Source organism: Trachypithecus francoisi, unplaced genomic scaffold (assembly GCF_009764315.1).
Source record: "Trachypithecus francoisi isolate TF-2019V2 unplaced genomic scaffold, Tfra_2.0 Contig00955, whole genome shotgun sequence".
In the NCBI taxonomy this organism is placed as follows: domain Eukaryota; kingdom Metazoa; phylum Chordata; class Mammalia; order Primates; family Cercopithecidae; genus Trachypithecus; species Trachypithecus francoisi.
Window position 1 is genome coordinate 6,352 of NW_022681023.1, and position 17,790 is coordinate 24,141.

The following is a 17,790-nucleotide window of genomic DNA, read 5'->3' on the forward strand; positions in this document are numbered from 1 at the left end:
CCTTATACCAGAAAACTGATATACTATTATATATTGAGTAAATTATCTTTAGTTCTTTTGGATTCTTTTCATGCTCAGTAGTGTCATCCATTAATCACAAAAGTTTGTTTTCCAACTGGCCAATCCTCATTCCCTTCATTTATTCCTCTTTGCATTACAACATTTGCTACTACCTCTAGTATAAAGAGTAATAGAAAAACTTGTAGCAGAAACTCTAGGATGAGGCCTAAGTTCAAACTTCTATTTTCAATATTGAAAATATTTAAAAGGCATATCTATTATAGGTATTGCAAACATATCTTTTATCTAGTTTGGTAACATTTTTTCATATTTGATAAACTGTATTTTAGAATACTTTTAGATTTAAAAGAAAACTTGCGACAATGGTCAAGAACATTCTTTTATGCCTCATAATCTATTCCTCCTGTTATTAACATCTTACCTTGGTAAGGTTCTCTAAAACTAATGAACCAATAGTGATATGCAAACATCCTTTGTTTATTAACAAACATACTTTATTCACATTTATCTCCTTGTCACGAAAATCTATTTTCTGTCCCAGGATCCCCTGAGGATACTCCATTACATTTATTCACCATGTCTCTTTCAATGCCCTTTGGCTGTGCCAGTTCACTGAGACTTCTCTTGCTTTTGAAAACAGTGACACTTTCGAGGTGTATGCTCAGGTATTTTGGAAAATAGCCTTTGATTGGGAATTACAAGATCTTTTAATGTTTTGATGTAGGTTATGTTTTCTTGGAAGATGAACAGAGAAGTGAAGTGCCATTCTTATCATATCATACCGACGGCACAGAGTACCAACACAATTTGTCATTGATGATGTTAATTTGATCACCATTTGTCAAACAATACCAATTGTAGTGTTTTACAGTTTTCTTCAGGGTAAAGTCACATTAATTTTTTCCCTGGGTCATACTGTCATCTTGGGAAGGATAGAAGACCCAGGAGCAGCCAGTAGTCAGATGAGGCCTCTGAGGGAAAACTGCAGAGACTTCTTGCCCACAAAGAGGAGGATCCACAGAAACCAGCTCCCCACCTGTTGTCATCCCTGGGAGGCCCAGGGGCATGGTGACCCACAGGGGTGTCCCCTGACATCTTAGGGGGTAGTAAGAGGACAAGGCTGTGCTCTGGTGAGTTTCAGTTCAGATCATGAGAGCAGAAGATCACGAGGGGTCCTTCCAGGCATCCCCAAGCTGATACAGAGGACGGACTGGTGAGCTACCCCACGATAGACACAGGGGGATCCCCCAAAATCAGCTCATTTGCACTCCTAGGAGGCCTTGGGCAGGGCCAGTAGGGAGAGATGCTAGGGTGCTCCAGTCCCTCCTAGGAGATTTATGGAAGTGGGAACCTTGATCTGAAAAACAGACTCTGGAGAGAAGAGGGAGGGAGTGGAGGCCGTGTCAGTAATAATAGGTTGAGGAAGACTGAGGGTCCTTCCCACACCATTTCAGACGGAGGGCAGCGGAGTCCTACCTGGGGCCTGGGAGGCCATATCCCCTGTGGATGGATGTGATTCGACCTCTCTTGCACCTTGCAGGTCTCAGGGATGGGAGGGGCTTATTCGGAGGTGAAAGACTCAGATGCACAGAGGCAGGGAGCCCAGGCTGTTTCAGGAGTCCAGGCACGGCCCCTCAGGAAGGCAGGACGAGAACATCCATGACTGGTAGTACCCCCTGTCCTGTCCCTGTGCCTGCTGCCGGCTCTAGAGGAGCCCATCAGGGTGCCCACATTTACAACTTTCTGATTTTCACTTTGGGAGTCAGCTAGAGGGGAGATTATCTCTGAGGAGGGCAGCTTCAGTTAAACAGAGGGAGTTGCCCCAGGGCTGGCCACGCAACAAGAAGAGAACTCTGTGGAAGGACAGTGACCTCCCAACACGGAGGGGAGGCGCAGGCTGCACCCTGCCACTCCCTGCTGTCAGGCCTGGGAAAAGGTGGGGTGTGAGTGTCAAGGACTGGGGAGCTGGGCGGGAAGAGATGGGCAAGGCTTAGGGAGTGAGCAGGAAGGGCTGGAGCACATCCTGGAGGTGGGAAGGAAGGGATGGAAAGGAGGCTGACAAGTGGGGGTTGGTTGCTCCTCTGAGAGGAGGCCCCGCCCCACGCTAGCCCTGCTGTCAATCCTGATTATCTCGGCAGAGTTCCCGGATGTACTTTCCGGCGTCCATCTTGGGAGGCTGAAGAACCTGAGGCATTTTGTGACGAGGCTCGTCTCAGGTCAGCGGAGGGAAGAGCCTTAGACCTATCCAGTCTTCAAGGTGAGGGCCCCGAGGGAGAACTGAGGGATCCCCCACCACAGAGAGAAGCCGGCCCGGCTTGCTGTACCCCTGCCGTGGGACTTGGAGTTGGCGGAAAGGAAGATGGTAGCCGGGGGCTGAGGGGCGGGTCCTCACGTCAGAGAAAGGGAGGAGGTGCCGGCCCTCTAGGGAATAAATAGGAAGACATTGAGGAGGACGGGGGAACCCCCACCTCAGAGGACGGATTCCCGGAGATTCCCACCCTGCTCCTCAAATCAGCCCTCCTAGAGCGCCCCAGTCGGCTCAGGCTGAGCGGCCGCCCTCTCGTTGCTGGGTGAGGGGTGTAGGGGACGGGGAGGGGGAGGCCTTGTTCTGGGGTCCCCTGGCAAGTCAGCATGGGGAGCTGCCTCTAGCTGGCAGAGGGAAGACTCCCGGGCCCTGCTCGGGACAAGAGTGAGGACTGAGGGGTCACATTGAGAGGTGACAACGTGCTATCAGCCCTCGCTCTTGGTGACTCCTCAGCCTCGGCCTCTGCAACCGCTCTGGCAGTGCTTGAGGATCCCTTCAGCCCACCACGGCACTGTAGGAGCCCTTCTCTGGGCTGGTGGAGGCCGGAGCCGCCTGCCTCTGCTTGTGGGGAGGTGTGGAGGGAGAGGTGTGGGCAGGAACTGGGGCTGCTCGCTTGCGGCCCGCTGGAGTTCTGGCGGGCACGGGGACGGCTCCGCGGGCCCCAGAAGGAGGGACCAGCCGGCGCTTCCGGCCCAGGGCAGTGAGGGGCTTAACACCCTGGCCAGCAGCTGCAGAGGGTGCGGGCAGGCCGGCACTGAGCTTGAGTTCTCGCGGGGCCTCAGCTGCCTCCCCGTGGGGCAGGGCTCGGGACCTGAAGCCTGCCATGTTGGAGCCCCCCCTCCACGGTGGGATCCCCCGTGACCCGAGCCTCCCAGACGGGCATGGCCCCCGCTCCATGGCACCGGGTACCATTGACTGCCCAAGGGCTGAGGATTGCAGGTGCGGCACGGGACTGGCGGGCAGCTCCACCTGCAGGCCCCGTGCAGGATCCATTAGGTGAACCCAGCTGGGCTCCTGAGTCTAGTGGGGACTTTATGTCCTTTAGAAATTTTATGTCTAGCTAAGGGATTGTAAATACACCAATCAGCACTCTGTGTCTAGCTCAGGGTTTGTAAATACACCAATTTGTACTCTGTATCTAGCTAACCTAGTGGGGACTTGGAGAACTTTTCTGTCTAGCACTCAGTGTCTAGCTCAAGGATCGTAAATGTACCAATCAGCACTCTGTCAAAAATGGACCAATCAGCTCTCCGTAAAATAGACCTATCAGCTCTCTGTAAAATGGACCAATCAGCAGGACGTGGGTGGGGTCAGATAAGGGAAGGAAAGCAGGCCGCCCAAGTCAGCAGTGGCAAAGTGCTGGGGTCCCCTTCCACACTGTGGAAGCTTTAGTCTTTCGTTCTTTACCATAAATCTCGCTGCTGCGCACTCTTTGGGTCCACGCCGCCTTTAAGAGCTGTAACACTCACCACGAAGGTCTGCAGCTTCACTCCTGAAGCCAGCCAGACCACCAAGCCCCGGGAAGAAGGAACAACTACAGATGCGCCGCCTGTAAGAGCTGTAATGCTCACTGAGAAGGTCTGCAGCTTCACTCCTGACAGCGAGACCACCAACCCACCAGAAGGAAGACGCTCCAGACACATCTGAACGTCTGAAGGAACAAACTCCAGACACACCATCTTTAAGAACTGTAACACCACGAGGGTCCGCGGCTTCATTCTTGAAGTCAGTGAGACCAAGAACCCACCAATTCTGGACGCAACGTGTGCCTCAGAACAGACGTGAGGCCACCCAGACCGCCCCCATGGTAGAGTGCTGGGAGGTGGCTGCCACCTCATTACCTCCCACTGCTCTCAGCGCTGTGGAGTTTCACCTGAGGTTTTGCCTCAGGCCAGCAGAGTGGTGGGGGCCTGGCCGTGTCTGAGGACATGTGACAATGCTTATTGAATTCTGAGGGGGCCACGAACCTCAGAACTGTGGGACTCTAGGAGTCTGGCCAGCCCCAGCTGCGGTCATAACTGGAGGGTCTCCCTCACTTCCTCTTGCAGGTGCTCCAGGAATCAGGAGTTGAAGACCTGGGTGTGAGGGACACATACATCCTAAAAGCACCACAGCAGAGGAGGCCCAGGCACTGCCAGGAGTCAAGGTGAGTGCACAGCCTGACTCTGTACCAAGGGCCCTACCCCCAGAAACAGGGCAGACCTGGCAGCACCCAGCCCGTAGCCACCCACTGTCATTCCTGGTGCCTCAGACTCTGCCTGCCAGCTGTGCCCTGAGGTGCTTTCTCATCCTCCTACAGGTTCCCAGGAGACAAATCCCCTAGGAAGACAGGCGACCTGTGAGGCCCTAGAGCACCACCGTAAGAGAAGAAGAGCTGTAAGCCAGCCTTTGTGAGAGCCATCATGGGTGAGTTTCTCAGCTGAGGCCACTGGCACTGTCCCTCTCTCCCTCAGTCCTGTGGGATCCCATCATACCCATTCATGCTCACACGTTTACCTGCTGCTCCTGAACAATATTCATCGTGCCTCTCTCTCCAAACCTTCCATGCCCCAGCTTTGAGCAAGGCTTCCAGAAGCCAAATTTCATACTGGAGTTGGTAGATGCAGAGGATCCTCCAGAGGAGGGAGAGGAGGAAGCCTCCTCCATTTTCTCTTCCTCTTTCCCCTTTTTATTCCCCTCCTCCTCTGCCTCCTCTTCTTCCTTCTCATCCTCATCCTCTTCTCTGATTCTGTGTTCTCCAGGGGACAAGGAGATGCCTGCTGCTGGGATGCCGCGTCTTCTCCAGAGTTCCGCTGAGAGTCGTCAGAGTCATCCTGAGTGGGAGGACTCCCCAGGTCTTCTCCAGAGTCCTCCTGAGGGGAAAGACGCCCAGTCTCCTCTCCAGAATCCTCAGAGTCCTCCTGAGGGCGAGGACTCCCTGTCTCCTCTCCAGATTTCTCAGAGCCCTCCTGAGGGTGAGGACGTCCAGTCTCCTCTCCAGATTTCTCAGAGCGCTCCTGAGGGTGAGGACGTCCAGTCTCCTCTCCAGAATCCTGCGAGCTCCTTGTTCTCCTCCGCTTTACTGAGTCTTTTCCAGAGTTCCCCTGAGAGTTCGGAAAGTCCTTTTGAGGGTTTTCCCCAGTCTCCTCCCCAGTTTCCTGTGAGCTCCTCCTTCTCCTCCACTTTACTGTGTGTTTTCCAGAGTTCCCCTGAGAGTTCTCAAAGTCCTTTTGAGGGTTTTCCCCAGTCTCCTCCCCAGTTTCCTGTGAGCTCCTCTTTCTCATCCACTTTACTGTGTGTTTTCCAGAGTTCCCCTGAGAGTTCTCAAAGTACTTTTGAGGGTTTTCCCCAGTCTCCTCTCCAGATTCCTGTGAGCTCCTCGTTCTCCTCCCCTTACTGAGTGTTTTCCAGAGTTCCCCTGAGAGTTCTCAAAGTACTTTTGAGGGTTTTCCCCAGTCTCCTCTCCAGATTCCTGTGAGCTCCTCCTTCTCCCCTTTACTGAGTGTTTTCCAGAGTTCCCCTGAGAGTTCTCAAAGTACTTTTGAGGGTTTTCCCCAGTCTCCTCTCCAGATTCCTGTGAGCTCCTCCTTCTCCTCCCCTTTACTGAGTGTTTTCCAGAGTTCCCCTGAGAGTTCTCAAGTACTTTTGAGGGTTTTTCCCAGTCTGCTCTCGAGATTCCTCAGAGTCCTGCTGAGGCAGACAACTCTCAGTCCCCTCTCCAGAGTCCTCAGAGTCCTCCTGAGGGAGAGGACTCCCAGTCTCCGTTCCAGAGTCCTCCTGAGTGGGAGAATACCCTTTCTCCTCTCCAGATTCCTCAGAATCCTCCTGAGTGGGAGGACTCTCTGTCTCGTCTCCAGATTCATACGTGTCCTCCTGATGGGGAGGACTTCCAGTCTCCTCTCCAGATTCCTCAGAGTCCTCCTGAGTGGGAGGACTCCCTGTCTCCTCTCCATTTTCCTTATAGGCCTCCTCAGGGGGAGGACTTCCAGTCTTCTCTCCAGAGTCCTGTAAGCATCTGCTCCTCCTCCACTTCATTGAGCCTTCCCCAGAGTTTCTCTGAGAGTCCTCAGAGCCCTCCTGAGGGGCCTGCCCAGTCTCCTCTCTATAGTCCTCAGAGCCTTCCTGAGGGGATGGACTCCCACTCTCCTGTCCAGAGTCCTCAGAGTCCTCCTGAGGGGGAGGATACCCTGTCTCCTCTCTACATTCCTCAGAGTCCTCTCGAGTGGGAGGTCTCCTTGTCTCCTCTCCGCTTTCCTCACAGCCCTCCTCAGGGGGAGGACTCCCAGTCTTCTCTCCAGAGTCCTGTGATTATCTGCTCCTCCTCCACTTCACTGAGTCTTCCCCAGGATTTCCCTGAGCGACCTCAGAGACCCCCTGAGGGGCCTCCTCAGTCTCCTCTCCAGACACCTCTCAGCTCCTTCTCCTACACTTTAGCGAGTCTTCTGCAGAGTCCCCATGAGAGTCCTCAGAGTCCGCCTGAGGGGCCTGCCCAGTCTCCACTCCAGAGACCTGTCAGCTCCTTCTCGTCCACTTTATTGAGTCTTTCCCAGAGTTCTCCTGAGAGTCCTGAGAGTCCTCCTGAGGGGCCTGCGCAGCCTCCTCTCCAGAGTCCTGTGAGCTCCTCCTCCTCCTCCACTTCATTGAGTCTTTCCCAGAGTTCCCCTGAGAGTCCTCAGAGTCCTCCTGAGGGGCCTGCCCAGTCTCCTCTCCAGAGTGCTGTGAGTTCCTCCTCCTCCTCCACTTCCTTGAGCCCATCCAGTGAAGAGTCCAGCAGCCCAGTAGTGAAGATACAAGCACCTCAGACACCTTGCTAGAGAGCGAGTCCTTGACAGACAGTGAGTCCTTGATAGAGAGCGAGCCCGCGCAGACTCCTCTCCAGAGTTCTGTGAGCTCCTCCTCCTCCACTTCATTGAGTCTTCCCCAGAGTTCCCCTGTGAGTCCTCAGAGTCCTCCTGAGGGGCCTGCCCAGTCTCCTCTCCAGAGTGCTGTGAGCTCCTCCTCCTCCTCCACTTCCTTGAGCCCATTCAGTGAAGAGTCCAGCAGCCCAGTAGATGAAGATACAAGCACCTCAGACACCTTGCTAGAGAGCGAGTCCTTGACAGACAGTGAGTCCTTGATAGAGAGCGAGCCCTTGTTCACTTATACACTGGATGAAAAGGTGGACGAGTTGGTGCGGTTTCTTCTCCTCAAATATCAAGCGAAGCAGCCTGTCACAAAGGCAGAGATGGTGACGAATGTCATCAGCAGGTACAGGGGCTACTTTCCTATGATCTTCAGGAAAGCCCGTGAGTTCATAGAGATTCTTTTTGGCATTTCCCTGAGAGAAGTGGACCCTGACGGCTCCTACATCTTTGTAAACACATTAGAGCTCAGCTGTGAGGGGAGTCTGAGTGATGAGCAGGGCATGCCCCCGAACTGCCTCCTGATTCTTATTCTGAGTATCATCTTCATGAAGGGCACCTGTGCCTCTGAGGAGGTCATCTGGGATGTGCTGAGTGGAATAGGGGTGCGTGCTGGGAGGGAGCACTTTATCTTTGGGGAGCCCAGGGAGCTCCTCACTAAAGTTTGGGTGCAGGAGCGTTACCTAGAGTACCGGGAGGTGCCCAACACTGCTCCTCCACGTTACGAATTCCTGTGGGGCCCAAGAGCTCATTCAGAAATCAGTAAGAGGAAAGTAGTAGAGTTTTTGGCCATGCTCAACAATACCGTCCCTATTTCCTTTCCCCCGTCGTACAAGGATGCTTTGAAAGATGTGGAAGAGAGAGCCCAGGCCATGATTGACACCACAGATGACTCCCCTGCCACAGACAGTGCAAGCCCCAGTGTCGTGTCCCCCAGCTTCTCTTCTCAGTGAAGTCGGTAGATTCTTCCCTCTGAGTTTGAAGAGGGCAGTCGAGTTTCTTCGTGGTGGAGGGCCCGGGTGAGGCTGGGGAGAACACAGTGCTGTTTGCACTTCGGTTCCATATGGGCAGTTGAGGGATTTACCTGTTTTCCTTTTGGTATTTTTCAGATGCTTTTCCTATTAATGACAGGTTTAAATAGCTTCAGGATCTTAGTTTACGAATATTAGTCACACGTGTATTGCTGTTTATCTGGTTTAAGAGTAACAGTTTGATATTTTGTAAAAACAAAAACACAAACACACCACATTGTGAAAACCTTCTGCCTCATTTTGTGATGTGTCACAGGTGAATGTGGTATTGCTGTAGGAATTTTCTTGAAACTGAAGGAACTCTGCAGTTAAATAATGGAGCAAAGTAAAGGATTGTAAATATGTGCATTTCCTCAGGCCCTTCAGTTTGTTGTTCTTGAAACTAAAGATACATACCTGGTTTGCTTGACTTATGTAAGAAAGTAGCAGAAAGTAAAATGTAACAAATAAAGTGTCAGTGCTCATTTATTTGATGACCATTATATCAGCATTTGCTCATAGAAATTACTGTTAGTAGTGAAGTTACTATTAAAAACAAGACTTATCCCTACCCCTAAAACGGTAGAGTGTAGCTACACAAGCCATTTCAGGAATGTGGTAAGGTTTTTTCTACAATCTAAAGAATAATTTTCAAAAGGAGTGGGGAGGTGAGACTCCAGATGGAGGCTTTGAGTAAAAAGGCCCTGAGTTAAGGCAGTTTTGGGCGTTGGGAAAATGCAGGTGCTTCTGTGGGAGCTGATTGTTATGAAGCCGGGTGGTGGCAGGGCCCAGACTCAGAAGGTGAGAGAAAAGTATGGAATGGGAAACTACTTGAGCAGTTGGCTCTGGGTGGAGGATGAAGCAGAGAGGAGTCTCCACATGGGGAATTTGTGGAAGGTGTCCTGTGGCTCTGTCACTGGGGAGCGTGAACACAGTGCAAGGACTAGGTGATTGATCCCCATCATCTGCAAGGGTTTCCTGAGAAATGTGGTGAGAATTCCTTGATGTGCTCAGAAGCCTCCAGGCTGACACTCATTTGCCAGGCCTGGGAGAGCCCAAGCCCATTCCATTGACAGGACTTTTTGTTGGGTTCTTCTGAAAGTAATGTGGACAAGTCTAAGCAATGTGTAGATTTTTAGTGGAGCTTAAATGAAACTAGTGTTTTGGATGGATGATCAGTGGGGAAGGTGAAAAGGAGTTCCTTAACTCAAAATCTATAGTCATTGAGTTGCATGCAGCTGTGAAAGCCTCTCCTTACCTAAATGATATAATATATCCTTTTAGAAAGAAAATGTCCTGAGTTATACTTATGAAGCCCAACTTTTGGTTCAGTTCATATTCTATGACATATTCAGCTAGATGTTCTGTGAGTCGTTTTGCATAACAAAAAGAAGAGCTGAATTTTTCTCAAAAGACAGTGGTAGACTCTGGGGTTGTAATCATATTGATGACAACTGCCCTTTATTAAAATTCCAAGGTGTACCAAGCTCTCTGCCAGGTGTTTTGCCCACAGTGTATACATTCCAGCAATTCTACAGAACAGGGATTACCAAACCCATTTTACAGACAAAAAAGCTGAGGTTTATAGCTCATGACAAATACCCCACGATCACATGATCATCACATGATTAGAAAGTGACTGGGCTGGCACTTGAGTTCTGAATTCATTGAGACCCACACTGTCCCCACTCCTCTCAGCCTGAGCATACTCTTCTTCCTGTTACGTCACTTCTCTTCACACTTCCTCATGTCTTTCAGATATCAGGCACACCCGCCCCCAATACTTCAATGTAGGTTCTATTTTCCCTAAGTGTCGGCCAGTCTGAGAAATAAAGAGGAAGAGTACAAAGGGAGGAATTTTACATCTGGGCCACCAGGGGTGACATCACATATCAGTAGGTCCGTGATGCCCACCTGAGCCACAAAACTAGCAAGTTTTTATTAGGGATTTCAAAAGGGGAGGGGGTGTATGAGCAGGGAATAGGTCACAAAGATCACATGCTTCAAAGGGCAAAAAGGAGAACAAGGGTCAAATGCTTCTGAGGAAACAGGGCAAGGACAAAATTAGGAACTCCTGAGAAGGGTCTGTGTTCAGCTGTGCACATATTGTCTTGACAAACATCTTAACAGAAAGCAGGGTTCCAGAGCAGACAACTGGTCTGACCTCAAATTTAACCAGGGTGGGTTTTTTTTCCCCCACCCTAGTAAGCCTGAGGGTATTGCAGGAGACCAGGGCGTGTCTCAGTCCTTATTCCAACTGCATAGGACAGACACTCCCAGAGCGGCCATTTATAGACCTCCCCCAAGGAATGCAGTTCTTTCCCAGAGTATTAAATATCAATATTCCTTGCTAGGAAAAGAATTTAGCGATATCTCTCCTACTTGCACTTTAGCGATATCTCTCCTACTTGCACATCCGTTTATAGGCTCTCAGCAAGAAGAAAAATATGGCTCTTTTTTCCCAACCCCACAGGCAGTCAGACCTTATGGTTGTCTTCCCTTGTTCCCTAAAATTGCTATTATTCTGTTCATTTTCAAGGTGCACTGATTTCATATTGTTCAAACACACACGTTTTACTATCAATTTGAACAGTTAATACAATCATAACAGTGGCACTGAGGTGATGTACATTCTCAGCTTATGAAGATAACAGGATTAATAGATTAAAGTAAGACCGGTGTAAGAAATTTTAAGAGTATTATTAGGGAAGTGATAAACGCCCATGAAATCTTCACAATTTATGTTCCTTTGCCATGGCTCCAGCCAGTCCCTCCGTTTGGGGTCCCTGACTTCCTGCTACATTCAGATAACATAAAAAAGAAACCTGTGACAAATATTTAGATAGGCCTAGAGAAGAAAGGTGACAATGAGAATCAATAAAATTCAGGAATGGTTTTAGGCTTTCTTTACTGAAATTCTTTCATTATGAGACCTAGGTTTCTTGAGAGCTGACTCTGTCTGGGTGCCAGTACTTTTGTCCAGCCCCAGGCCTTTCCCACATTACAGCACCCTCCATTTGGTCTCCCCTGGGTGCTCTCTTGTGCAACTCTGGAAGCTGGTCTGCTGACTCACTTGTCACTGTGGTCTCACACTCTGAAACCTGTGCCCAGCCCTCAGTGCAAGAGCCCAGAGACATCTGCCCATCCCCTGACATAGAGCACTGTGTATCCCTGGAGAAGATCCCTGAGTGATTCATCCCTCCCCCTGGCTCCTCTGTGCTAATGGCCCTTCAATGTGCATATTCATTGTGGATAGTGTCATTTCCATACCTAGGCTGGGCATCTTCAACACACTGCTAACGTATTTCCACATAGGCTGCAGAGTGAAATCTGATTTGCCACATAACACATGGGTTTTAGGGATGCAATCCTAAGGTCAGATACAGCCTATTTGAAATCTTCCTAATATTTGATACTTGTAGTATGATTTTAATGAGATGCATTATTTGAAACAGGGCACTGAACACAAACAGAGATGAATAAGCTTTTGTAGATGATCAAATACCAATCTTTCCTTCATAAACTTTGTGGATGAGGAAAGGCTATAGACATCCCCTTGGAAATGATCTAGAAGAAGGTGAATTTCTAATAAAACAAAACCATAATGAAATGTTGAAGACTGCCTAGGAGGTAACAAGGGTACTTTGGGGGACATGCCAGCTCTGATGAGAAATAAACAATAGTTAAGCATCCTTCCACTGTCTCTTCTCTGTGTACCTGCCCCACTGGAAAATCTTGACTTGCAGTGAGCCACAGGCACATGTATAGCTGTTCAGGAATGTTCCGTCATATGGAGGGTAGCAGAGGCTCACAGGGCAAGTTATTTATCATACACCAAATATATGAGAGAATTCTCAGACTAAAGAAATTATATAGGTTATTAAAAGGACAGTGCCAAGTGAAATTGAGGAAGTAAGGTTGATCGTCTCTGTGAAGACTTACAGAATTGTTTTAAAACTGGATGTAATCCTGTATTTGAAACCACCAGTCACCTCGTAGGTGCAAGAAAAAGCTGGAAGATTTCAAGGCTATGCAGACATTCCCAGAAACAATCCCAAGCAATGAAGAGACTTACTGTCATCAATTATAATAATTGCTTTTCATTGAGCACCGTAATAACATATGGGAGAGACTCCGAGTGCCCGTCTCTGTCTTGTCTAGCTCGCCTTCCTGGCTGGTTCATTTGCAGTTAGACAGAAGCCAGTGCATCTTTCCCATGCTTCCGTTTCTGTTCAGCACTCAGCGTCTGTTGTGATGTGGAGCTACAAGGTGAAAGCAGCTTGGATTCCTGGCTGAGGTAAAAGCCAGGACCCGCTGCGGATTAGCTTATTATACCATCAAATACCACAGAATACCACAAACTGGGTGACTTTAACAATAGAATTGTATTTTCTCACACTTCTGGAGGCTAAATATCTAAGATCAAGATGTTAGCCAGTTTGATTTCCTCCCTAGCCTCTACATGGTTTGCTAGTGGCAAGAATTCTCAGTGAATTCTTCCATGGTTGTTCCTCGGTCTGTGTGTCTGTATCTTAATCTGCTCTTCTTATGAGGACACCAGTCATACTGAATATGATCCTAACCATAAGAGCTCATTTTACCTTAGTTGCCTCTTCAAGGCTCTGTCTCCAAATACAGTAACATCCTGTAGTCCTGGGGGTTGAGACTTGGATATATGAACTTGGAAAGAGGGGTGCAATTCAGCCCATAACACCCTGCCAACTTCAATCCGAATTTATGTGCACAAAAATAAACTTGTGGTAAGCCATTTTACTTTCAGGGAATTTTTTCTGTTCCATCAGCTTACTGTTACTTAATGTGACTACTGGAGTGCTCCTCTTCCTTTTCCTAGGGTTACTTCAATATTTTACTTAAAAGTAAATAGTGCACGTATTTTTCTTGGAAGAATTCTAAAAATACATAGAAATTGCATTGTTTTCATTACAAAGTTCCTCCAAAACTCAGCCTCCTACTCAGAAGTTCGCACAAGTAACAATGTGGCCGTGTAAATTTTAAAATATGATTTTTGATTTCTGCCTTTCATAAACATTATATACACATAAATGTACATATACACACACATGTGTAATGATATAATGATATGCATATAGATCTGCCACTTACCTATTATAGGTTCAATTGCCTGTTTCGCAAAATTCTACATTGTGGCATTGATTTGGAGATAGGATTATTTCAAAGACAATCATGTTAAAATGAGGTTATGAATGCTGGCCTTAATGGAAGTCGCTATAAAAAGGGGTTATTTGTACATAGAGAGATGACAATGTGAGTAGACACGGAGGGAAGACAGCTCGGTACAAGGCACGGAGAGAAGCCTGGAAAACATCCCGCAATCACAGCCCTCATAAGGAACCAATCTTGTGTACACCTTGTTCTTGGGCTACCAGACTCCAAAACTGTGAGACAGTGAATTTCTGTTGTTTTGTCATCCAGGTTATGGTACTTTGCTATTGCAACCCTAACATGCCGTGATACTCACTTATTAAAATGTACCCAGCATCTTTCCATGACAGCACATAGAGATCTGCCTTACTTTGGCAACTTCCCCCAAGAATGCCAATTTATTTCTGTGCAATAACAAACTGAACCAACCTCCTCCTGATGAACACGTATTTGCTTTTTCTTTGTGGCTAAAATTAATACAAATATAATCAACATATTTGAGCATACATTCTGGGACAAATGCATAAAATTCCTTATAAGGAATACATATCAATGTGGAAGCTGAGGAGAAGTGAACAGGGTATGAATTATTTTATACCTTTTAAAATGTTACTGACTTTTTCTCCCAAAGATTTCACCAATTAATTTCCCTACACATTTGTTTATGTGGAAATGATTCATTTGTTGTCAAACATATTTTATCAGAATTTTAAACCTTATTCAAACATATGGCTGAAAACCCAAGGTGACTTTGGGTTTGGTAATGACTTTTTTAGATGCATCACCAAAATTTTGGTCAAACTTTCAGGTGCAAACCCTAGTTGACCTTGAGTTTGGTGGTGACTTTTTGAGATGCAACACCAAAAGTGCCAACATCTAAGAAAAGAGATATAAATTGCACTTCATTAAAATTAACAACTTCTACTCTAAAAGACTGCTAAGAGAAATGACAAACCAGAGACTGGGATAAATGTTCTGTGACACACATATCTGATAAAATATATATATTTAAATATGCACAAAATGCCGAAACCCAATCATAAGAAAACTGAAACCCCAATTTAAAATGGACAAAAAATTCTAAGCAGTTACCCCACCAAAGGATATATAAGAATATTAAGTAATCATAAAGAATTATTCAATTTCTCGTATGGTTTTGCTCTGTGTCCCCACCGAAATCTCAACTCAAATTTTAAACCCCACATGTCGAGGAAGGCAGGTGATTGGATCATGGGAGCAGCTTCCCCCATGCTTTTCCCCTTGTAGTGAGTGAGTTCTCATGAGATCTGATGGTTTTATACGTATTTTGAAGTTCATCCTTCGTGTTTCTTCCTCCTGCCAGCTTTTAAAAAAGGTACCTGCTTCCCCTTCACCTTCCGCCATGATCATAAGTTTCCTAAAGCCTCCCCCAGCCATGTGGAACTGGGAGTCAACTCAACCTCTTTTTTAAAATAAATCATTCCGTCTCAGGCATTTCTTTATAGCCGTGTGAAAACAGAATAATACAATGTCATATATGATTAGAGAATCACAAATTGAAACAACTAAGATACAACACTACAGACCCAGAAGAATGGCTGAAACCGAAAACACTGAACCAACAAGTGTTCACACGTGTGTTGAGGAACAGGAACTTTCATTCCTTCTTGTGGGACAGACCTGAAGGAATCGTGAAAGCCTATTGCTAAGTGAAAGGAGAAAATATAAAAAGGTGACATAATATATGATTCCCATCATACGATATTCTGGAACAGGCAAGATGAACACACTGAAAATATTAGTGGTTTCCAAGGGCTGAGGGGCTGGAGTTGAGGAATGGGGGATTGATCAATAGGTGGAGTACACAGGAGATTTAGGATGGTGAAACAATTCTGTATGATACTGCAATGATGAATACTTGCCATTTCACACTTATCAAAACCTATAGCATCCGCAGTGTTGAGTGAGTCCTGATGTAAACTGTGGACTTGAGTTAATAAATAGGTATCAATACAGATCCATCACTTGTAGCAAACATGCTATAATAATACAAATTGTAAATAATAGGAGACACTGTGTGTGTGTGTGTGTGTGTGTGTGTGTGTACACGCGTGAGGCAGGGCAGGGAGAGTGGTGTACATATGGGAAACTCTGTAATTTTGACAAAGTTTTCTCTCTGTATTTTTGGATTAGCAATGCTCTAAAAATGAAGCCTATTGTTTTTTTAAAACATGCAAATAATTTGAACAGACACAGTATCAAACAGTATATGCTTATTGGAAAGAGGCATGTAATGTCATTTGTCATTAGGGAGATGCAAACAAAAACCAAAGAAGATTCCAATACACACTTATTACAATGGCTAAAATCCAACAGTCTAAAAATATCAAATGTAAGAGAGGATATGGAACAACAGGAATTCTCATTCCTTGCTAGTTGTGATGAAAACTGATACAGCTGCACTGTTAAATCAGTATTTTCTGCACTTCTTCCTATGACATGGTGAAAGCTAAAACTATAGGAACTGAAAGCAGAATGTAGTTGCCAGGGCCTTTGCGGAAGTGCAGTGACTGACCTCAAATGGGATGCACGGGAGAATTTTAGGTTGATGAAACTGGTCATTATGATACTTGGGTGGTACATATGGGCCTCCATGCATTTGCCAAAATACATGTAACTTCACATAATAGTTGCATTTGATGTGTGGTTTGAATATTTTTCTGAACTTTTATCTTAGAAATGCAGGTTTGTTACCTAGGTAAACTTTGTCATGGGGGTTTCTTGTACAGATTATTTCATCACCCATCTAATCCCAGTACCCATTCATTATTTTTCCTGATCCTCTCCCTTGTCCCACTCGCCACCCTCTGAAAGGACCCAGTGTGTGTTGTTCCCGTCTGTGTCCATGTGTTCTCCTCTCTAGCTCCCACTAATAAGTGAGAACATGTAGTATTTAGTTTTCTGTTACTGTGTTAGTTTGCTAAGAATAATGACCTCTAGCTCCATCCATGCCATGGATTGGGGTTTTTCTTCAGGTAGCAAAAACAAAGAAGCCTTTAACCTCATCTAGGTGAGAGATAATATTAACATCACACACAGCAGTAGTAATGGAGATTGAAAAATTGGAAGCATTTGGAATAAATTTTAGAGGTTGAAGGAAAAAAGTTGCCATTGGATTGGATTTGGGATAAGACAAAGGGAGAAATCAAGCACAAAAGTATAAATTGTGCCACCTTTGATGTTAACAAATATCACCTGAAGACACACTTTGGTTTTTCCATTTTTTGACAGCCTTCATGTGTATTTTGTAACCTCTCTTACACACACTCAAATGATTCTTATTCCCTGAAATCTGGGAATGCCCTCCCCTCCTTCAACCTGGTGCCCAACAATTCTACATTCATGGCACCTATGGTAAACCTCCACTGGCAGTGGCAGCATCTTCACTGAAGGCTGAATCTAAGTGAGAAATAGGAACTGAAGGCGAGTCATTTGGGGTATGTTTGGAGAAGGGTGTGTTCACTCCTTTCAAAGGCCCCTGACACTCCCCACGGATTCAATCCCACATTAGTCCCTCTCTCTTCTAGACAGGAGAATTATTTCCAATGCCAGCAGGTAAAAGGATAGGTTGCCATTTTCTTTTTACCATCCATAAGAAATGCTCCCTTCTTGGGACCTCAGAAGAAAAGCCCCATGAGGATAATTCCCAAGGACATGGAGCCAGAGCTGGAATTTACACACCAGCTGCCTCCCAGTCTGGCAGAAGAGCTTCCTTGTCGGTGGGTTTCCACCTTGAGCACTGAGGTTTGATGATCCACCATCCTGGCTATCAGCAGAGGCCAACTGCGCCTGGGATATGGAGACAAAGCTAAGGAAGGAAGTCAGCTCATGCACAGCTGAGTTGCTCCTGACCATAGTGGGTGGACAGAACCCAAATCCTCAGGGAAATCTCTGGCAAAGCCACAAGTCAACCCTTTTTGGAATCTCAGGACTCATGAATCCTCCTAAGAGTACTGTCAGGAGTAATATCAGCTGAACAGAAGTATGTGGAGCTCTTATCCATGTGGAGAGGGAGATAGGCCTCTACTCCTACCATGTGAGCAACCTGGCACTGCCACTAAGTTAGTAAAGTGTTTGTGGACCTGGTCAGTGTGTCTGTCATCAACACAACAGCCGTTCATCATGACTTTCTGCAGTACAACTGTTCAGGTTATATTTCTTGAATCCCCAGAGTTCCAGAGAGCAGCAGGAGGACGGGTCAAGTAAGAGGGGGAATAAATCCATCACTGTCCCAGGTAGCCTTCCCCCAGCTACTATTGAGATCTAAGTTCTACTCGCAAAAAGCAAAGGCTTATGAAAGCAGCTAGGCCTTCTATGGCTGAGACAAGGGGATGAGAGGATATGACATTTC

General features: G+C 46.8%; 1 protein-coding gene across 1 annotated transcript; it reads left to right on the top strand.

Moving 5' to 3' along the window:
• The first annotated feature begins 2,170 nt into the window (after positions 1-2,170).
• On the top strand, positions 2,171-8,159 carry LOC117090115 (melanoma-associated antigen C1-like). Its single transcript, XM_033222042.1, is given in 7 exon segments — positions 2,171-2,278; positions 4,375-4,472; positions 4,626-4,732; positions 5,068-5,694; positions 5,697-5,942; positions 5,945-6,970; positions 7,273-8,159. Coding segments are annotated over 5 exon segments (2,790 nt in total). The 5' UTR covers positions 2,171-2,278; positions 4,375-4,472; positions 4,626-4,728.
• Positions 8,160-17,790: the final 9,631 nt, after the last annotated feature.